Source organism: Manacus candei, unplaced genomic scaffold (assembly GCF_025592945.1).
Source record: "Manacus candei isolate 608988 ecotype Guabito, Panama unplaced genomic scaffold, ASM2559294v1 h1tg000013l, whole genome shotgun sequence".
Classification (NCBI taxonomy): domain Eukaryota; kingdom Metazoa; phylum Chordata; class Aves; order Passeriformes; family Pipridae; genus Manacus; species Manacus candei.
This window is the reverse complement of record NW_026138061.1, coordinates 1,780,800-1,803,834: the sequence shown is the minus strand read 5'-3', so window position 1 is coordinate 1,803,834 and position 23,035 is coordinate 1,780,800. Positions and strand designations below refer to the sequence as shown.

General features: G+C 39.6%; 1 protein-coding gene across 1 annotated transcript; it reads left to right on the top strand.

Annotated features, from left to right (window-relative positions):
• Positions 1 to 351: 351 nt before the first annotated feature.
• TNFRSF11B (TNF receptor superfamily member 11b) lies at positions 352 to 16,752 on the top strand. Its single transcript, XM_051778495.1, has 5 exons — positions 352 to 566; positions 9,855 to 10,224; positions 13,728 to 13,922; positions 14,255 to 14,479; positions 15,626 to 16,752. Exons 1-5 carry the CDS (start codon positions 537 to 539, stop codon positions 16,012 to 16,014), a joined length of 1,209 nt encoding a protein of 402 aa, XP_051634455.1. The 5' UTR covers positions 352 to 536; the 3' UTR covers positions 16,015 to 16,752.
• The last annotated feature ends 6,283 nt before the right edge of the window (positions 16,753 to 23,035 follow it).

The following is a 23,035-nucleotide window of genomic DNA, read 5'->3' as shown; positions in this document are numbered from 1 at the left end:
AGCAGGGATCCTCCTTCTCCTCAGCTTCCCCCGCCTTGGCCTTTGCTCCCGGCCAGCCCTGCCACGGGGAGCCCCAGGGGAGCCGAGCCGAGGGACAGCCGTGCCCCGGGGCGCGGGTCCCCCCTCCGGCCCCGCTGCTGAGGGGAGAGCCGGGCACAGCCAGACAGCCAGACAGAGCCCAATTAAACCCTCCCCTGGCCAGCCCCTGACACTCCCTCCTGCATTTTCCAGTCTGTGGTTACGGCGCTCAAAGGGTTCCATTAAGTCACCGAGTTTTACAGGTTCCTTAAAAAAAAAAAAAAAAAAAAAAAAAAAAAAAAAAAAAAAAAGGGTGGGGGAACGGTGAGGGGGAGTGCGCGAGAGAAAAGTTTGGTCATGGCAGGGAATGTGTGATCAAAGCTGAGCCCAAGCTTCCTGTTACACCGGGACTATATATATATCGTGTCTTTAATGTTGGGAATGTAAGCAGCTGCTGGAGCCTGGCGCTGACTCTCTGCCTCATTCCCAGAGCACTGAGGTTTCTTCCACCGACCACAATGAACAAGTTCCTGTGCTGCACGCTTGTGGTAAGTCCCTTCGGAGGGGCAGATAGGCTCTAGGATGCATTACAGCTTCAGACATCAGGCTGTACAGACACACGGCTTTTCTTCTGGGGTTTTTGTTTTAGCTTTGGTTTTTTGCAGGTTTTGTTCATTTGTTTGTTTGGGGGTTATTTTGCTTTCTCCCCGTTTTCTTGGTAAACCCCTTTTACTTCATCACTCCGATCTTTCCTGATGAGTTTGGAGTGTGATGGACATGTCCAGCTCCAGGGAGACAGCAGGGATTTTCATCCCATTCTCAAGGTAGTGGCATAAATTGCTTTTCTTTTGCCTTTTTTCCTGTCTTCTTCCTTCTTTTTTTAAGGCTTCATCATATTGGACTGATGCAAAACACTGTATCTAGGAATTAATTTGGAAACTGTAGGCTGGGATGTTTGTTTCTGATATACATAAGCTCCATCCCTGCCTGCCTCTAATCTCTGCTGCAGTGGCACTGTTGGTATCTCAGATACTGGGCTGGCTTTCTTACCAGGGAAAACCACTGTGAATTCCAGAAAGAAAAAAAAAAGTATTAGTGTGTGATGCTTGTTTTGGCTTAGAAAATTCAACTTCATGTGCAAGAAAGTGATGAATTAGTAGCTGTGTCAGTAGCTATTACAGAAAATGTTGTGTTATTAAATCTAGTATAACCTCCTGTTTTAATAAGTTTTTGTTTACTTGGAGATTTAGTGAGATGCTCCCAGATGCAAATTTAGAGACCTTAGCAGTGTAGTAAATTTCAAAATGTTATTTAATCCATTTAGTCATATGGAATTTTATATGAATTCAGATCAATTAAAACCTGCATAGAGGGACGTCCTGTGTAACATCTACTTGGAGGCTATTCATCTTTTGCATAAGAAAGCATTCAAAGAAAAATATTAAAAAATAATATTCAGAGCAGGCTGTTACTCCTGTCAGCACAGTAACTTGCTCCTGGTTTGTTTTGGTGAGTACAATGGCATTAATGTTGTGGCAGGGCATTAGAACTGAAATCCATTTATTCTGAAAGCTTTTTATAAATGCAACGAGATTTCCAGGATCTGATGAGTAATGCTTGTTTATTACTCTCTGTACAAATTTCTGAAAGGGCTTTTTGAGAAACAAACCCAAAGTAATTAATAGTGCAAGGGAAGTAAAATTTGTCAGGCTTGTGGTCAGCAGACTGAAACACAGGACAAGTTTTTCATCTCATGTGTGATGTTGTGCCTGCTTTGTCAATATGAAAGCATGAGAGTTTAATCTGAGAATTTCAGCAATAGCTCTTTATCAGCTGGCTTCTTATCTATGGATGTAATAAAATAATCACATCAGGATTTTGATTAAATGCATGTGCTTGTTCATGTTCTCCCATAAAGCAATAGCATTTGGTGAAGTTCAGCATAATCCTCTGGTAGATGAGTCTTGGAGCTGAAATACATCAGTGGCAGGAGTACATATCATTGACCTTCATCATTCAACTGTATTTTATTATTATTATTTTAAAATTATTTATTTAAAGTTATTGTGAAGTTTAAGTAAAATCAGTGAAGTTTAAGTACTGTCAGATATACTAGAGATCAGAAAAGACATTTTAGTACCTCTTTTATAAGAACCCTTGTAGGAGGTACAACAACAGTTCAAAGTTGTGTATGTTTGGCTTACGCACCCTAAATCTAGTTTGGAGACACCATAGCTAAAAGGAGTTTTTGGCCATGATGTACTTTCAGCCTTGGCCTCTTTGCTAAGGTTTCAGAAGGGGGACCTGGTGTGGTGTTGTGTTCATGTTCCTGCTGTTTGCTGGAACACTGAAGCTGCTTACAAACAGACAAGCATTATGAAATCAGACTGAATGGAAAGAAATTCTCCAGAGCTGAATCTCGTTACTTGTCACGTAACTCTCTTGACCCTTAAACTTGACCTTTCTCTATTTTGGTTCTCTGGGTGCATGTGACATGCTTTTTCTGGCCTGCCTGTTGGGTTTGCTGTGTGTAGGCAGCAGTGGCTTTTCAACCCGCGAGGGTAGGAGTTATCTTTCTGTCTGACTTTCTTTCTGTCTGTCTGCATGTGTGTTGGTTAAAAATAAAACACTAAGGTTACCAGAAGAATTTTTAAAAGATATTGTCACAATTTAAGCAACATGCACTGTTCAAATCTCAAGGAAAAATTAATTTTATTCCTTCAGTAGAAACACCTGTTTGCACATAGTACTGGACATACTGTTTCTCTAGCTAGCTAGTCAGTTGTTAGAAATTCTGTCAGTGTAAAGGCAGACTGTAGTCACAGTAGGAACATCCCAGATTGGGTTAACTCTACATCTTGCTGTCACTGTGATGAATAATGTTCCAAAGTATAAGTTATGGATAAGACACATCTTTTGGAGGGTATCTGGCTTGATTTTCCTACTTTCTCCCTCTACAAGCTTCAAGGCAAATGTAACTCATACAAACGAAGATTTTCAATTTAACACTTCTTTGATGAGATGTAAAACTGTTCTTCAGCTGAATGACATTTTCCTATCACTGAAAATGAAACAATAGTTTCGACCCCTAAATTTCTTTGTGAATGACAGCTAATGGTCCTCAAAATGTTTCTACAAGACTTGACTTTTTGACATACTGCTTTATTGACAGAGAAAGGAAGACGGTGGTTCATAGCCCTAGTTTTGAATACAAGGTCACTGAGGAGAGTCACCAGTTACTATTATTCATGTAAAAGAGCAACCTCCACTTTATAGAGCATCTTCCAAACAAAAGTAGGCCCTGTTATGTCCAAAGGATTGCATTAAAGCAGTTGGCAGAATGGTGGAACAACCTTATAAGCTGAACTCAAACCAGTGAAAATGATTTTGTGTCAGCTTCCATTGTGTACCTGGCACTCTCCTGTGGTCTGCCAAAAAGTGCTTTGTCTGAGCAGTGGTCTCAGTGAGCCTACAACAACCCACAGGTCAGCAGTGCCACAGAGCACAGAGAGGTTGAATTTGGTGACTGCGTGGGCCTCCAGAACAGCTAGGTGAGGAGGATGAGAGCTGAGTCTCTCCCAGATGGATGGGAGTCATTTCTCCCAGGATATCAAGTATTTTACAATGGTTATTTGCAATAGGTGGACACGGATATATTCCAGCATGGCATTGTCAGGTACTGGATTCAGAGATAAAAGCTATCCGTGAGGAGGACCTTGATAAAATCATTCAGTGCTATATTTTGCCAGAGGGATTTCTCTGGGCCTGTGCATGATTTCAGTGAGGCATTCTGCCCAAGGACTGAGGGTATGGGAAGGCCTCCTGCCTTAGCTTGGTCCAAATACTTTGTGTAGAAGGCAAAGTAGGAGAGTTGTGAGGTTTTACTTTAAACCCAATGCAAACCCTAGGAGCAATCTGACAGATGTCTTGAATGATGATTTATCACACAAGAAAATATGCTTCAGAATAGTTGTGGAATGCAAAACAGAAACAGATTTATCTTCCTCAGCAAATTAAACATTCTTCTTTGGTCTACAACCCAAAACCACAAAGCCAAGCTATATAATAATATTTTCATATGCTGAAAAGCCGCTTTTCTTTCTATCACAAAGCAGTGATTTAAAGTGATGATGCTTGAAGGATTTTTACTTCATGTGCTTTGTCTTCGAGTTCATTTTGATTCAACTAGAGAAAGCAAGCAGCTCGTTGCCTTACATTTAAAGATGAAAGAAAAGGGTGTGTATTTTTTCATGCCCAAGATCTGAAGTGAAATTTTACAATCACATTGTTTCTCTCTCAAAAGAATCTTCCAAGAACTCAAATAAATGGACTGCACAGGCCTTTTATGTTAGCATTTGTATGCTGACATAAAGATGGTATGGAGAAATATAGCTTCAGGCCTAATGTGTTGAGTGACACAGTGAAAGAATTGCTCTTTAACCCTGAGTAACTCATTTTGAATAAGTTCTTAGTATTTATTTGCATGACACTGATTTGCACTAGACTTGTATTTCAATATTTACAGTTCATCCCAATTTCTTACGTAGAGACACCATCCTGAGAGATGCCCAGGATCTTCTCCAGGGAGATGGATGAAGATTGAGTTTTTCAGTCCTTTCAGAACAGAGCCCACTGACACTAGAACTGTTTCACCCAATACATTGTTAGATGCAGTGAATGATACTAGGTTTTGGTTTGGTTTGGTTTTGCTGTAACTATTTTGTTACTGATAGCATTTCATACTCACAGAACAAAAACTCAACCTTTGGGACTTTTTTTTAAGTTGAGTTTGCATTTCACTACTGCTAGGAAAACTGTTTGCAATTGAGTGCACTCTGAATCAGACTAACAGTGAATTTGTTGAGATGAACAAGATACTAAGCATTACTGTCTTCCATCAGTGCTGGGACTTGCTTAGGGTTTAAAATTTAAAGAAACTGCCTAGATCTTTCAAGTCCATTTGCCAGCTATTCCAGGAAACCAAATGCCGCATTTACTTTCAGAAATGCATTGAGAGCTATATTTAAACTACTTGGGTTTCTTGCACCTGCTTCTTGGTGAAAGGCTGTTCCCAACCTTCCTATGACGAGACAATCTGCTTTTCATTTGCCAGTATTATCCTTTAATGGAGAAAGTTCTCTCTGTGTGTGTTAACTATCTGTACCAAATCTATAGGTACAGTTGTGACTTGCCAAGCTATTGAAAAAGTCAAGATCCTCTTCTAAATGAAGATCTTAATTTCCTTCTAAACTTTCTCTGTACTGCTTCCCAGATGAATTAACCTTTCCAAAACAAGGATGAATAGTATTTTACACAATTTTCTGAATGACAAATCCTTGAATTTGTCCAAGTGTAGTACTGATGTACTCCAGCTTTGGTTTCTTGAGGGTTAAAGGATGAACATGTTCATTGCCCCTACTTCTAATTCCAGTAAACTGAGGCCAGACTTCTGGTTTCTTCCTTCTTTCAAACTGGAACATGCCAACTTTTCCAGTAAGAGTAAAACAGACCAGTACCAGCATGATTATAGAGGAAATCTTGCTTTCTGTGAAGTTTTGGGGAAGACCAATGTTCAGAACTTGTAAGCTTTAATCATGGCATTTTCATGTGTGCAAATAGTGCTGTTTCTTACAGTAGAGATTCAGATGCTTAGTACGTAGACCACCTTTAAATATGGGCATTCAGATCAATCAGAGGTTTTGTGTAGCTAAGAATCTGCTACCAAGTTGGTCATAGCATAGTTTAGGACAGGAAATGTCAGGAACAACATAAAATGCATTTTATTACCATTTTAATTGGTTTTAGGAACATGCTTTTGAGGGACCTCTCCTGATCAACCTTATTTACTATATTTTAGTTTGCATATCATGGTGATGTAGTGCATAAGGTGGATTTACAAAAGTAAACTGGACTGATGAAAGTAAATCCAGAGATGGACTCCAGAGATGCACCAGGTGCACCGGAGCCACTAATGTATGCTCGTCCATGAGAGCAGACTGAAGTTAGTCCAAAATATCCCCTCTGAATCCTCCATAATGAGGATGTCAGGTGCTCGGCACCATCTGTTTTGCTATGGAAATCTGCTGTAACAGGTGATCCAACTTCCTAATGCAAGCACAAACTCAGTGTGTGCTAGGAGAGGAGAAAGGAAAATTTAGTGACATTCTCCTCTAGCTTACTCTGTGAACTGCAAGACGAGTCTTTTCATTCTGTTTGTGCCAAATTGCTGCAGCAAAACTAGTAAAAATTATTTTTAATTACTTTCAACCAGTTTTCCTGAATTTTTGCAGAACATCTGAAAAATAGATTGCCTTTACTTTGGCACTTGATGTAGGTTCAAAGATAACTTCTGATTTGCAAGCTGCATATCAATATTCAGAATACTCAGGTATGCTAGGTGTTTTCAGCCTGCATAAAAGACAGTTTTGCAGATCTTTTCTCTTAAACATTATTAAGCAACCTACAGTAGTCTTATGAAGAGTGGTATTGGGGGTTGGGGTCTAGAAATGTGCTTAATGACATATTAATGGCTGTACTGGCTAAAAAAAAAAAACAAACCAAAAACAGAAAAAAAGTCCTAAACCAACTAAACCAACCCATATGCTGTCTATGGGTTGATATCTGATGCTTAGAGGAGATGGAAGAAAAAAATGGAAAAATATCACTATTTTTCTAAAACAGTCCTTCAGACTCAGGCAATTTGGGGGCTGGGATTTCTTGATCCAAAGGTGATGTTTATGCTTAATAGCCCTTTATTATTTTCATCCATTACTATGTCAAGTAACATCTTGAACTCAACTGTTTACAATGTCCTATGGCAGTGAGTTGCACAGCTCACTGTGCTAAAAGGATCATGGTAGTCAAACAGTAGTAGTAATGGTAATCTAGCTCTATGTTGAAAATTATGTATAAAATGCTCTGGTAAAATATTGAGATATTGATTGCATAAATATCTTTAGTTTGACTGAAGAATCTTCTTGTCATAATTGTTTGTAAATAAAATAGTTGGATCCTGCATACGTATGGCTCAGCCACTGGTCAGTGGATTACTGCAGCTACATAATGTGTGTTTCTAGGATAAGAGGGAAGAAAGGTATGATGTGATTTTCTTTTAAAAGCACAAAGAAAAAAATCAAATGGAAAGACTGACTGTTCTTTTAGTGATGCTGATTTATTAATGCTATTATTATGGGTTTTGGTTGTGCTCATTTGGATTAATAATATGCTGGTTGCCATTATTAGTCCATAGTTATTGGTTCTTCAGAAGGCAAAACTTTGCAGGCCTCAAACAAGTATTATTCAAGTCTCGTTTTGCTCAGTTTTTTACATCAGCTCCCCTCAAATTACGTTGAATTGTTTTCAATTTTTACTGGCTTATTTCACATAGCTGTAGGTTCTTCAGGAAGCAAGTGGCTCCATTTTTTCCCTATAAACCCCCATGCTCTCATATCCTGATTATTGAATTTTAATTAATTTTTATGCTGAGTTATCCCCTGCAGCAAAACTCCTCACTTGCCTCAAACATGATTTCCAACGTAAATAGTTGAGTAAGGGAAATAGAGAAAATCTTATTGTTCTTGTTGCTACATGTTGCAGAGCAGAGCTGAATAGCCATGAAATTATTCACCTACCTGTTTGTTACCTGAAAATATGTCACCAAGGGCAGAGGCACAACCCAGAAGAGAAGATTCTACTGCAGTGACAGTTTTGGATTTGTTGTGAGCTGTGCTTTGCAGAGCAGGAAAAGCAGTGTTTCTGCACGAGGATGTGCTACCCGTGTGTCTGGTTGCTGTCCCTAATAATTTTCACAGTGTCAGATTTTCATCTGCGTTGGGTATTGTCTTGAGTTTCCACAGATACTTGAATGAAATGGGGGTTGATGCTTGTAGCATCTGTGCTGTCTGTTGCAGTCTGTTATATTCTGTAAAGGGAATGCACGTGTCCATGCAAATCTTGGACTCTGGTATGCTGTAGTAGCTATTACTGAATTAGAAATATAGAAGAAAACCTTACTGTTCACATCAAAAATTAATGAGATTACCAGGACTTCCTTATTACTAGCGTCATAGATGTAGATTTACCAAGGGTGGGGGCATTTTTCATCAATGCAAAGCCATTCACTGTTAAAAAATGTGCTGCACCCTCTTTGTTAAATAGACCACATGAAACAGATCCAGTCATTTAAGGAAAATGGAGCTGTTCATCAAACTTCAAAGACTAATAAGGAATTTTTCACAATGAAAGGTATTGTACATTGAGACCACAAGAAAAAGTGGGCTCTCCACCTGTAGAAAACACAGATCGTATAAATTACCAGGCTTAGTCAAGGGTAGCTACAAGAGACTGTAGGAAATATCCATACTATCCACATTTCATTCCTCAGCCTGTCTAGGTATAGCTGTATAAAAAAGCTGTATAAAAAGTGGGTTCGCAGACAGGTAATAGGAGAATACATTTAAGAGTACTTTCTTAAGCAGTAAGAGTTCCTAATTTAGGCACATAATATCACCTGGTGATCACTGTGACTTTTGCTAATGCAGATGAATGTTTAAATTGTCCTTTACAACCTTAATAAGACTATAACTTTAGAAGTGCCATGATGTGGCAAAAGGGAGGTCCTTAGATGAAAAACCTCTAGGAAATATAGAGCCTGGGAAAAAAAAAAAAAAAAGAGTTAATTCCACTTACACTTTGGGCACATCTGCATTGGAAAAGAGAAAATACATTTTTGAAATTGAATTGTCATCTTTGTATTAGCTAACCAGGATTAAAATAGCAACAAAGACAAACTGGTTGCTTGTATAACTTGACTAGATATGTAGAAAACTATCTTAATTCAGAACCAGTTTACTTCATCTTTATAAAATGTACAAGTTTTAGAAGAGAAATGGCACATGAATCCATTCATGAAGCACAGGACAGAGCTGGGTTCTCAGTGAGAACAATGAGCTGTTCCCAAGAGTTTTTTTTAATGGTAAACTGGTTGAATCACATAACCAAATTTTCACTTATAAAGGAAAATTAAGTGATATGGAGGTTGTCTCTGCAGCAGGGCAGTGTTGTCTCAGAGCTCTAGGTCCAAAATCACACCAGCAAAGCAGACTGTTGTAGGAAGCAGGACTGTAGCTGCCATACCGTGCCAGTACTGAACCAGCTCCTTACAACAGCTGTAAGCCTGTGGTTTTACATAGAAATGAAAGCATTAGCCTGGCCTCTTCCAGTTCATGCAATTAAGTCTTCAATGTACCCTTCATAAACTGTGGCATTCTTGACCTCTGTCTGAAGCTGCATCTTCACCCTTGATGTAGCTGGCACATTTTGTCCCCAGAACTGCTGTATTTCAGTGCAAGATTAAATAGAGGGCATTAAAAAGTAACCTCTATTGTTCTAGGCATTCGTTGGTGCAATACACTAGTCAGATTTATATGCTCCTACACAATTCCTTTTGCATCTGAAGTACTAGATACTTAAGAACAGGCATAATCCCCACCTTGGCTGTGCAATGGCCAGCTTCTCTGGTACCAGGCACGAAAAGGTCATTGCCCAGTGATATGAAATAGGGTGTAAGTGGGAGAAGCATAATATCTGCATCTCTGGAAGAAAAAGGAAGTTCTAATATTGGGAAGATTTGCTAGTCAAGATCCTAAAATTTTCCCATGTTGAGATAGACATGGGAGAGTCCGGAAGCTGGCTAATATCTTACAAATTCTAACACAAATGTTTGTTTGAAGATAACACCGTAACTAGACTCATAAACTCATTAAAGTGTAGGTTTCTTTGTGATCACAGTGCTCCCCAAAACTAAAGGAAGTGATGTTTTATTTTCCTGTTGCTAGCTCTTGGACATTTCTGTTAAGTGGACCATCCAGGTTGACTCTCCCCCCAAGTATCGTCATTACGACCCAGGGACATCTCGTCAGCTGCTGTGTGACCAGTGCCCTCCCGGGAGCTACGTGAAGCAGCACTGCACAGCCACCAGCCCGACGCAGTGTGCGCCGTGCCCGGACCAGTACTACACCGAGGAGTGGAACAGCCACGACGAGTGCCAGTACTGCAGCACTGTCTGCAAGGAGCTGCAGTACGTCAAGCAGGAGTGCACCAGCACACAGAACCGCGTCTGTGAGTGCGTCCAGGGCAGATACCTGGAGCTCGAGTTTTGTTTGAAGCACACGGAGTGTCCTCCCGGGTTCGGTGTTGCACAGCCAGGTACGTACTGCTCGTCAAACAAGCACAGACTGAATTAGAGCTCTGCCGCACGTCGGCGACTCGTGGCAGTTACAAGATTAGGAAAGAGGTTCCTCCAGATGAAATTACAGAACAGTAAATTGTAAAGCCAATTGAACCTGTTCTAGTCTGCATCATTTGGACTGTAGCCAAAGGAACGTTTCTTAGTGCTGCTCCTGCTGTAATATATAACTTAATGGCAGTAGCAAATGTAGCAAATTGCACTCTAATGAGAAACATGATGGATTTCCTCTTTTAAAGGAACATTATATGGAATGTAGTATTTGTGTGTGTGATAAATAATAATGTTTTTCATTTTGAAATCTGCTGTTTCAAGCAACCGTATATCTTGACAAACACCAGGAGCACTACATGTTTGACAACAAGTGTATAATTATAACAATATTAATATAGCTCTAGCATCACTGCAATATGTGTTAATAATTAATTATCAACATCCTAAGTGGAACTCCTAGGGAAACTGTTGCTATTATCAAACAAACAACCATTTCTTTGTCAAGCAGGCTGGCTGTATGTCTGATGTGGATACAGAGGGAAGGGGCACTTTTCAGTGGAGGGTATTCTTCATTTAAGGCAACGTAAATTGTTAAACCAATAATATGTTCTTCTTCCCTCAAAATGAAATACACCATTTATTGTTTGGCAAATGCCATGGCCTAGTTTAGCTCTAGTATTTAACACAGCCTGAAAGAATTGTAAACTGTCATTGTACCAGAGCTCGATAATTGCCCAGAGAAGAGCTCTGAGGAAGGAAGGGAATGCAGAAAATCAAAGCATCTCAGACACAAACCTGCAGGCAACCAGTCTCCAGACTACAGAATGATTTCCCTAGGAATTACATACAAGGAATGAGAAACACTAGGGCTGGCCTGTTCATTTTAGAGCTGTGCTGAACGACAGGCTGGGAGTCCTCTTTTGGGTTATGAACATCTCATTGGATAGCAACTTTGATGTAAGGAAAATGTCACTGCTGTAGATTCTCACTAGTCCCTGAGTAACTGATTGACAAAGCATTACCTTAATGCCCTTGCCACTGTTAAGCATTTCCACTGGCAAACACTGCAAATCCATATTGTAAAACTTCATTAACCTAAACTATTATACCCAGGGGCTTGGGTTAATGAGGTTCCACTGTACCTCGGCAGTGAGTCAAGAGAGGCCAGAAACAAAGTCCTCAGTTTCGGAGATGAACAAAATACAGATTGTCTGAGCAACCAACCTACTGCATCCCTGCAAGTGTGGTGAAACTGTGGCAGACAAATTCGAATCCCTCAGTTCAAAATGAAACAAACTTTGAAAGAAGATAAAATGTTGAATCGTGTAATTTATTGGAAAGTTGGTTTCCAAAAGACCATCAGAATGAACTAGCTAATCCCAGACAGACCTCAAAAAAGGAATGAAAACATTGTAAAAATAATTCCATCTCCTTGTGTCAATAGTCAGTTTTTGAGGTGAGGCAAAAACTAAGAATTTAATAAGCATGTACCATACTATGTTACTGCTTTCTGCCATATGATAGCCTTGAACTTTGTAACGATGCAAATTCAGGTGAAATAAAACCTAACTCTAGGAAAATATGCTTCCACTCCCACACAGGCAGATCGTGGTCCAGTGACTCTTTTAAAGCTTAAAGCACTAAAAATCTGTGTTCCCACTGCCAGTTGCTCATGATTACTCTGGGAGATCACTTTACTTTGGTTGTCCCCTTTTGTGAGTGCAGATTAAGGTTTTGTTCCCCTCTGCGACTGGACGTGGCAGGGTTTATAGCAGTAAGGTACTGGAGCAACAGCGCTGCTACGAGGCAGCCCTGTCTCCCCAGCGGCGGGTGACGTTTCCCTGGGAAGAATGGGGGATTCCAGGTGAATTGGAGGGAGAGGCGGAAGGGCGGACAGACAGCGGCAGTTTGTGCCCTGAACAAGAGCGGCCAGATAAACAGTGAAGAAGAAGCTGACAAAGCTGGAGGGTGGCTTTATTCTCAACCCCGAGAACGCCGATGGATTACCCGATTTATTCCTCTCTTGTGCCGCAAGGGTTATGCGGGAAGCTCTGAGCAGAGCGACGCCCCGTTTGCAGGAACACTGCTTTCTTCCCCTTCCTTGCTGGCAGAACACAACAGCAGCCTGTCTGTAGTAGGGAAAGTTGCTAAAATTCAGCTGTCTCAGGACAGCTAATTGCTGCCTGCGCAGGTGGTGCTGGCTGGAGTTTTGTCCAGCCCAGAGCCGCAGGCAGCGCACATTACGCAAGGGAGCGCAAGGGCAGACGCTGTGGCTGCAGTCTGGGTACTGGCTGCAGAAAGCAGAGGATTTGGGAGGCGGGTTGGCGACATATAGGATCTCTGGCAACTATAAACTCATTTGTTTTCACTTGCCTGATGAAGTGCTAGATCAGGTGTATGCAAGCACTATTCTTTATTTCACAGCTTGTGGAAAACTTGAGATTCGTACTCTTTTTCTCCAAGGATTTCCCAAAATAAATAAAGGCTACCTAAAAACTGTCATCAAAATAAACATCCACGCGTAAATACTTAAAAACTACACTAGATGGAGGTATTTTCTTATTCAAATATAGTTTAAAATTATTTTTAAAAAATTTTAAGCGTGTACTCAAGTTCCTGTTCAATAATGCAATATTAGATACTAGACTTCAGACACTTGTTAAATGTTGACTGAATAAGGATGAATTAAGAGTGAATATACAACAATTATTGGTGCTATTACTTTCCTGCCACTGGTGGCTAGACTGCATTGTTTCAGATTTCATGCATTAATTTTCTTCCTCTTTGTTGATGTGCTAGAACCATACATTGTCATCCTGCTGTTGTATCATATATTTATTTCTGAAGTAAAATTGTGTCTTGTAAATCACCAAGCAAAATATGTATGTCTGTTAAATAGTTTTGTTTATACTGGACACTATATCTTCTTTGGTTTTAGTAATATTTTATTCAAGCCCAGAGAAAAGGTTAAAAAATGTTGTCTTTAGTTGACATTTAGTTTGGTTGTGGCTTTAGCTAGAACTGAAGTAACCCATTCAAGTAAAATTCTAGGCAGTTATTGCAGAGTAAAATTCAGAACAGATTTTTATGCCAATTAATTACTTTACAGAGTATTTGTACAGTTGAAGGATGAAGATCAGACATTGTGTAATGTCTGACTAGACTCGAGTAATTGAGGTTTTAAAGATATTCCTTTACTAAATTACTGATTTAATCAGTAATATCTGATTTTAAACTTGGTAACAACTGTATTTATGAGTATATTTACTGTATTAGACCAGCAGGAACATCATTCTCTTAAAGAATCTTCTGTTTTGCTTTTTTTGTTTGTTTCTTTTGTTTTTAAAGTGATTCCTTAATAGATAAAAAATAAGAAAACAGAAGCATGACAATTTAGAGAGGAATATATTCCTTTATTTTTGTGTTCTCATTGTATATAATTAGATGCATTTTTTTCCTGTGTCTGCAGGTACCCCTGAGAGTGACACTGTATGTGAGAGATGTCCAGAAGGATTTTTCTCAAATGAAACATCATCCAAAGCAGTTTGTCTTAAGCACACAAACTGTAGTGCCCTGGGTTTCAAAACAACTTTGAAGGGAAATGAGGTTCGTGACAACATCTGCCAGGGAAATACAGATATGACACCTCAAAAATGTGGAATAGGTATGTATCCTATTATGGAAGAATGCTCTGAAATCATATCTTTAATTATTATTAAAATTAATTTGTCAGCATTTATGATAAAAATATTTAGCTTGTTAGCCATTTGCCTGCTATGGTGATGGCCATAGTAGACTTTTAATTATTGTAGCTTCAATCAAATAGAACTCAAGCACAGAGAGCAATCTCTTTATAGAGACCACTTCTTAGCCTGTTTTTAAACACTTTTTCTTATCATTCTTGCTGCTTGCTTTTTTTTTTTTTCCTTTTTTTCCCTGAGACAAGCAGAGTAACAGATTGGAACAATTGTCATCTTCTTCTCTTTCTCATTTCAGATGTAACCCTGTGTGAGGAGGCTATGTTCAGGTTTGCTGTTCCTACCCATCTCACACCTAACTGGCTGAACATACTGGCAGACAGTTTGCCTGGGACAAAGGTTAGCACAGAAAATATCGAAAGGATTAAACAAAGACACAGCCCTCAAGAGCAGACCTTCCAGCTTTTGAAATTATGGAAACAGCAGAACAAAGAACAGGATATGGTCAAGAAGATTATTCAAGGTATCTTACTGTGATAGTATGTGTGTTAAAAGCACCCTTTTAAATGGCATTTTAAAAATTGCTTGGGATCAAATACCTCCTGGTGGTGTGTTATGCTTGGAGCAAGGCCTGCAGGGCTTGACTGAGATTTATTGATGCAGTAAGAGCAGTGAAGTTGAGGGGAAGCAGGAAGAGAATTCAGCTTCTCCTGATCAGTTGAGGACTGAATTCTTCTCATTGTAGTTGTGTGTTGGGACTGTGTGTTGTGCCATGACCAAGATCCCCTTTTGAGACTCCACAATATATGAAGAATCTTGTTAAAGTGAAGCAAGTGTTTCCCACTGTTATATCTGAGCAGTGGTTGTTGGAGTTAGAGGGAGCTGGATGCCTGCAACTGAGAGTGCAGCTACTTTTCTATAAAAGTATTTGGGACTAGGACATCTATTCACAGAGTGGGGGCACATGGGAGTGAGAAATACACAGGTAGGCTTTCCCTTTTTTTCCCCTTCTTGTACCTGTTTGTCATACTGATTCTCTGCTTTGTTTGTGCTGAATCTACCAAGACAGGTTTCAAAGGTGAAATAGTGCTGTAATGTTAACATCAAGGTTTTTACAACAGTCAGGCCAGCTCTTCTCATGTAAGGCACCATCAACAGCCACCACATTCAAATGACATTTGTCCACTCAGAATAGATTTGAAAAAGGCTGTAGAAATGTTTGTCACCCCTCTGCTATTTAGTATGTATGTTTATGTCACACTGTGAAGTGTCTAGAGTACTTCAAAGCCCAAAATTACTATTTTAGCAAAGCTTGCCTAGACATTTCTGAAGGGACTAAGCAAAATTTTCATTCACTGGAACCAAATATTACAAGTTCTATCACATACATACAACATTTTACAGGACAGATGACACAACTCTGTAGCAATAAATACTTGCTATGAAGTTAGTTTGTAATTTGGAGTTTTTGTATCTGCAAAGTTAATTAAATTCTTAAGTATTTTTCATAATTGGAGCCTAAAAAAGCAAACCTGAGAGAATTATTTAAAATAAAGAAAAAAAAATTTGGAAGGGAATATTCACCTTGGAATTTTGGAAGGTTTTTTGCAGGCCATGGTAAAGTTGTAATGGGCTGTACTTACCTCTCTTTTCTTTTTGCTTTCTCTAGATATTGATCATTGTGAAAACAGTGTCTTAAAGCACATTGGCCACCCGAACCTCACCTTTGAACACCTCAACATGCTGATGGCAAGTTTACCAGGCAAGAAAGTGGGAAAAGAAGATGTTGAACGCACAACGAAATTGTGTCAACCCACAGAGCAAGTCCTGAAGCTTCTCAATCTGTGGAGAATAAAGAATGGCGACCAAGACACCATTAAAGGTTTAATGTATGGACTGAAGCACTTGAAAACATACCACTTTCCAAAACGAACCATCCAAAGTCTGAAGAAGGTGGTTAAGTTTCTTCACAGATTTACAATGTATAGATTATACCAGAAACTCTTCTTAGAAATGGTAGGGAACCAACTGAAATCTGTGAAAGTAAGATGTGTCTAACTCAAGATATTTTTCATTTCCACTGACTATTTTTCCCTAATTACTGCCAGCAGTAATTAAACTGGAACGTTGTTTCACCACATTATATTTTACTATTTATAGAAATGCCTGACTGGAATATTTCTAAGTCTTCTGCAGTGGTTCTGGAGTTTTTTTCTTTAATAAAAATCACTTTTGTAAAAGCTTTTAACCTGTTGATAACACTAAGAGCCTGATTCTGCATTTTTGCACATTCAGTGTTGCAAAGTCCCACTATAGTCACTAGATGAGAAAGGAATGCTGGACCAGGCTCTATTCCAGTATTTGCTATTTATATTCTTCAAGGAATAAACATTTTTTGTTGTACATATTTATTAAATTAAATGGAAACTGTATGAGACTGAGTTTTAGAAAGAGAAATGAAAAGCACACTGTATATTTTCTAGTTAAACAAAAATGATTCCATATATTTTTCTGATAAAAATTTTGTAGCATGCCCTAAGAGTTATTAATTTCCTTATATTTTGTATTTAAAAAAAGTATTATTGCTTAGTTTTATTTGTATAAGTTGTGGTATCTTTTGGTAAGGATGTTTTAATTTATCCAATGATTTTAACTCAAATACAGTGAAAATATAGTGCAAGTGACCTGAATATTTAAATATTCTGTGAGGAAGTGAATGTACCATATTTAAGAAGCTGGATTTTTATATAGAATTTCATAATCTTATTTTATAAAACAATTAAATTTTTCAGTTTACTTTTTGACTGGTGTTTTGCTCTTGACTCTGAAGTAGGAACTAATAACAAAGACAGCCTGTGTGGATTTTGCACCTTATCTTGGGCTTGGCTCTCTGCTACTCCCTGTCTGGTCTAGTAGTTAATATGTGAACTGAGTAAATATTGACCAGCACTGGATTCTCATAGTCACTGCAAAGGTGTAAATGAAGGCAAAAAGTATTAAAGGTTCCAGTTCAGAAGACCTAGGTGGTTTTGATACGACCGATTACAACTCCATAGACACATTTGGCCCAGCAACACTCCTGGCCTGGTGTCATTCTTGGAGAGCTCACAACCTTTGCCCTAACCACAGCTTGTAATTTCATGGAGGAAAGATGATGCATGGCCCTGACGGGCTTGGAAAGCCTCACATATTGCCACTATGTTTAAAGGAAGAGAGCACAGAGAGGTCACATAAGAAAAATAGTCATCTACCATTTCCCTCAGCTACAGAACGAGACACCTACAAAGCCTCGGGCCCCATGAAAACGGAACAGAGATTGTCTGGCTGCTGTTATCAAAAGCTAGCGGTATTTTAGGGACCAGTAGTCATTCACAGTGCAAGCCAAAGGCCTCAGCGGCTGCAGAGAAAGACTGTACTCTTGATTGTTTTTCTTTAAACCATGTGAACAGAGCTTGAATATTCAACATATTTTTTTCATTGTGTAAAGGAAGAAAAAGCCATCAGCATATACTCTTGTGTGACAAATATTCTTGTATTACAGATGAGAGGATCTTAAGCAAAGAATGAGAAACAGATTCCTGCTTGATCTGATAGGTGCTCATCAGAAGTGCTCTCCTTATAGGCTACAAATAGGACATATTCCTTTAAAATACTTGGGTTTCATTTTTCATTGAATTCTCACATCACTTTTTGTATCAAAAGGAATAAGCTCTCTTTTAAATTTCACGTTTTATTAGCATCTCATTTATCGGTGTAGCTGAGAAATGGTCCCGAACACACAAAAAATTCCCAGTTTTGTCTTGATTCATTTGAAATAATTTATGCCCTTTTACAGCAGAAAATGGTTCTACATATAATTAAAGGTTTATAACAGAATCTCAAATTTCAAAAATAGATACTAGATGTTTCCACGACTCTGCCAGATATGGAGGTTTGGGGTGTTCTAGGTGTTAAAATGGGAATAATGATCTTATTGGCAGCAAAATAAAGAGGATCCCACACACCTTGTAAACAATACCATGTTGATCCTTTCAAGGTATACAAAAATTTTGCAGTTGATAGTATAGTTATGGTATCAAGTAGTAACATAGTTAAAAAATGTATCACAGACCTATTGGCTGTAGAAAAACACAGTTGCTTCCCAGTACATGGTACTGTTTTTAATTTATACATTTATACTTCTATATTGCAAGAAGTTATATGTAACTCTCATTTTAAATGATACAATATTTGTGGTCCTTTAGGAATGACAACAATGAAGAAAGAGTTTGAAGCCAGAGACTATAGTTTATTCTACAACTACCATGTGAACATGCAGAGTTCACTATAGCAGAGTATGGCCTGGACTGGATTTCCTGGGAAACTTCAGCATTTTACTATTACCTGTGCCTTTTAAAATAGGATTTTTTTCCCCCTAAACAGAAAGTTACACTTTTTTAATGAATTATACCTGTTAAAGCTGATTCAGTTAATTAGTTACCCATGCTCAGGTAGACTCTTCTCAGACAGTTTGTTCCTCATTTATCAGTTCAGCTTCCCTTAGCTGGAATGACTCAAACACTTCACATCCTGAGCAGGCAACACTTAAACTATTCCCTTCCCCAAAGACCTTCCAGCCCAAAATAGCCAAGACAAACAAAAGTGAGACCCAGGATAATGAGGGAGAGAGTGAGGCAAACAGAAAGTGGGAGGACTGCTTGGAAAAAATGTGGGTTTGGGGGTGGTAGCTTGTTTTTCAAGGAAGGCTGCAGGAGGAAGAAAGAGGTGTGCAATGAGCAGCAGGTAGGAGAGGTGTCCCTGTGTTTTTCCCAGAGGAAATGCTGCTGTGGGCAGGTGCAGGTGAGGGGAAGGAAGGAGGTGTGAGGACTAGGGACAACCAACCAGAGCTAGGCCTTGGGAGTGACTTGAAGGGTGATTCTGTGCTCACAGTGCCCTGACCTGCCAAGGTACCATTGCCTGCTCTCCTCCCAGCCTGGCTGATGACCAGACTCCAAGGAAGGCAAATGTTTTGCCAGCCCCTGGCTAGAGGAGAGGCCACCCTTGCCTTAGGGTGGAAAGGAGGAGAGGAACGGGGAAGCAGGAGGAGTGTGCTGCCTCTGCTGCCCCAGCCAGGGGCAGGATTTGCTGTGCCCTTTCAGCTTCTCTTTCAATGAGAGAAAGGAAAAGTAGTTTCAGGAACATTTGACAGAGATAGTGAGACAGACTTTAAGTCAGATTCTTCAGCTGTTGTCTGTCCAACTGTGCTCTCAAAGAGTGGAAACAGCTATCCAAAAGTACCATGAGTTTAAACCAAACTTTAGGATTCAAAAATCTTCTACAACCCTGCTTTTTAGACTTTTTTTTTATATGTACTTTTTCTCCATCAAGGCAGTCCTTGGGTCCCAGAAAATACACTATGTTTTGGAATATGGGAGAAATTAAAGAACAAACTAGATACTAAGCTCTGTAATAATCTTTTTTCTACGCTGTGCATGTCACCAAGCACAATAGATTCCTGGTCCCTGACCCATGGATGCTCTCATAGTAAAATCAAAAGAATAGTCTGCTATAGACAAAACAAAGCCTGGTATTACATAGCTTTTAAAAAGTTTAAATAGCTGAATAATGAAGTTTCAAGTGTTGGTTAGGAATGGGCACACAACTGTAACCAAACCACACACACACAGAGACTTGCATGCACTTGTGCTCACACACACCATACACCATGAACACGACTTGTAGTTGGGGCTTCAACAGGCTGTGGTGGTGATTTCAACTCAACTAAGCCCTTCATCATCCTCAGACACTCATCCTGCCCATCCTAGTATGGGTCAACATTGCCACGTCCAAGCCAGAGGTGTCTGGTTTACTTCTGGATCACCTTCAAAATGCCCAAATTTTTGTTCTTGAAGTAATTTAAAACTGTGGCTTAGAAATAAGCAAATATTTATAGAAAAAAATACCAGCAATTTCTGCAGACTAGCAGAAACTATTCAATTTTGGATAAACATCAAATATAGGAAATGCCCACACTCCAAAATATTTCTTTGTTGAAATAATTTGGAGAAGAAAAATTGGAGAAAAATAGCCGGGAAAAAAAAGAGGTTTACATTTTTCTTCCTTTACCTTAATTAGATGGAAGAACCAATATTGGCAATAAGCTCAGTAGTGAAGAGGAATAAAAATATGTACAAAGCTAACTGCGGTCATTGTGTGACTATTCCCAATGGAGTTGAAGGACAAATCTATGGGGAAAGGCTATAGGAATGGATTCAGAATTGCAATAAATTGAATAATTCTATTTTTATATTAGACTTTTGAACTGAACAAAACTTGAGACAAAGTAAAGCAGATGAACACAATGTGAATGTAGTTTATTCCACTCATCCTCATCCTCACCCTTTTTATTTATGGCAAGTTTGCGTAGGATTCCTCTGTTTGTATTTTTGCATTTAAAAAAAGTTCTTTCATACTACCAGGCTATTTTTCTTAAATCATTCTGACCTTTAGTACCTAGGAGGTTATTTAAAAGGAACCACATGATGAAAGATTGTGGCTTTGGCAATATTTCTTATATGAAAAGGACAGGGTGTGGTTCAATAATGGTGAAAACAGAACTTTCTGAAGAATATTTTTCTTCTTCATTTCTTTATCTAAGACAGAAAGTCTTCATCCTCTTTTAAATAAATAAATAAACATTCTGGCAAGTAGGATATATATCATTCTGGATGTACAGAACTTTGTCAGCACACAAAGCAAGACCTTTGTCTATTGACAGTATCAGTGGTTTGCTATTTGTGTTGTGCTTCAGCTCTGCCTATGGCACTTTAGATGAGTGAAATGGTACATCCTAAAGGATGATTAATCCCACATAATGCAATGGAAACTCAGTGCCAGTAAGAGATGTACCTAGGCCCACATTTTTGGGAAGGTTGTCCACACCTGGGAGATGTGTCAATGCTTGAAGTGTGTTTTTCGAATTACAACAAAACAAACTGAGAGTAGATGGCAGGCCGGTGCAGCCGTTGGGAAACTGGGCTATTCCTGTCTCTGGGAGCTAGAGAGAAGCAGCTTGGTTTGACACTGCGTGGGTTGGGAGCCAGCATAGGGATACAAGGAATGGGTAGTTGCTGCTGTTGAGATGTGTTTTTGAAAGTCTAAGAAAACTGACATGCTGAAACCTCAAGACGAAAGAGGAATGATGCAGGAAAATTTTGCACTTGATGCCTCAGAAACAGACTTTCTTTCTTGAAACAATCACAAAAACCAAGTACTCAGAAAAGAATAGATTTCTCTGGCAGTTATTTATGATAGACCCCATAGCAGTATTTGAGTGATTTTGTGTTGACAGAGGATGCTCACAGGCACGTGATGGCAGCACTAAAGTGGTTCAACGCCCAGATGCAGAAGTGGTGCTCCCAGGCTTTCTCTGCATCCTTCATGGACCTGGACACTTTAAACTCAGCACAAGGATGTTCATCTCCTACAAGGAAGTTACTGCAAAGGCCTGTGTGCTGAAACTGGGTCCCTCCCTCCCCATCACAACACTGGTTTAGTGAAACACAGCCTTGCTGCTTGGCTCTCCCTTGCAGTGCAATCCAACCAACTGGTTCCTTTGGATGTAGACAGTTCCTTCCCTTTTCTGCCACACTTGGAGCTGCTGGTTCCCACCTCTCCTTGTCCAACAGCACACACAGGCAGGGAGGAGGCAGCAGGAGCGAACTTCTGCCTCCCCAGCCTCAGAGGATCCTATCAGCCACTTCTGGGAAGGGGCCTTGACAGCCTGGAGACAGAGGTAGAACACACCAGCCTCCAGCCTCCAGCCTCCAGCCTCCAGCCTGGAATGGGGCCACACCAGCAGCTGAGTGCATATTAAACAGTCATAGAGAAATGGGCAGGCAGGGATTGCATTTGCATTAAACAGGCATAGAAAAAATGCTTGCTCAAACAGAAAGCAATGGCCAGGACCCACAACAGAGGAAATATTAAAACCCCTCTGTACAGCACTGTGAATTCAAACTCCGAGTTAGCTACCGGTAATTTAGTGTTCTCTTCAGTTAAACTAATTGTGGAGTGTTTCTACATGTACAAAGAAATGAATTTCAAAAAGAACAGTGTTGGGTGAGACACACAGGTCTAACTGTTCATGTCCCATTGTTCTCATTCCCCTAAAACCATTCTCATCACACAGTAGCCCTATTACAGCTCTTTCTGCTTTCATGCTGTTCACAGTTTGTTGATGCAATTCCTTCCTCTGCTCTGGCAGAATAAATGGCTCAGTTCTTACACTATGTTTTACTCCTCTCCCATCCAGTCATGTCATTATCCTCTTGTCACTGTGCAGCAAATGTGCAAGGCACACACTGAGGATGCAAGGAGCAGCATTAACCACAGAGCCACCCCACCCTAAATAACTCACCCTACAAAAAATATTGTATCACTGCAAAGGCTCCCTCAGCAGTGACCAAGATGGCAGAGCACCATGTTATTTCTCTGTGCTATGTTGTATTTGCAAGCTGCTTTGGAAGTGCAGAAATTGCACCTATTCCCACACTAATTTCCCTGCCCCCTCCGACACGATGGTAAGAGGGCAGTTATTGCAACATCCCGCAGTGTAATACTGAAGGGTATAGGACAAACTCAAACACCCACAGAAAACAGAATAAAAGGACTCTGACAAACAAAAAGCCTGGGTTATATGAAGGATAATGACTAGGAAAACCCTTAAGCTAGGAAAATACAGTCCTGTGAAGAATCATCATTGCTCTGACAGTGCAGGTATTATAAGACATACGCTCCAGTTTTGCTGGAGCAACAACAAATCTGACACATACAAAAAAAGCATCAGTTCTGTTGTCTGGTTAGTCTTGCTTAAGGTTAAAATACCTAAAAGCCCATCCAGCACAGGAAGTATTTAATCAGCACTTTCCTGGGTTTGCTCTCATGCCCCAGAGACACCATTCCCATGGAAAGTTTAACTGTAGAAATAAATATATACTTCCAGAGGTGGCTAATTAAACAGTAAATTGAAATAATTACAATAACATGAATTAGAAAATCTACAGTTCTTTAATAGTCCCCTCTGTTCTTTCTCTGTAGG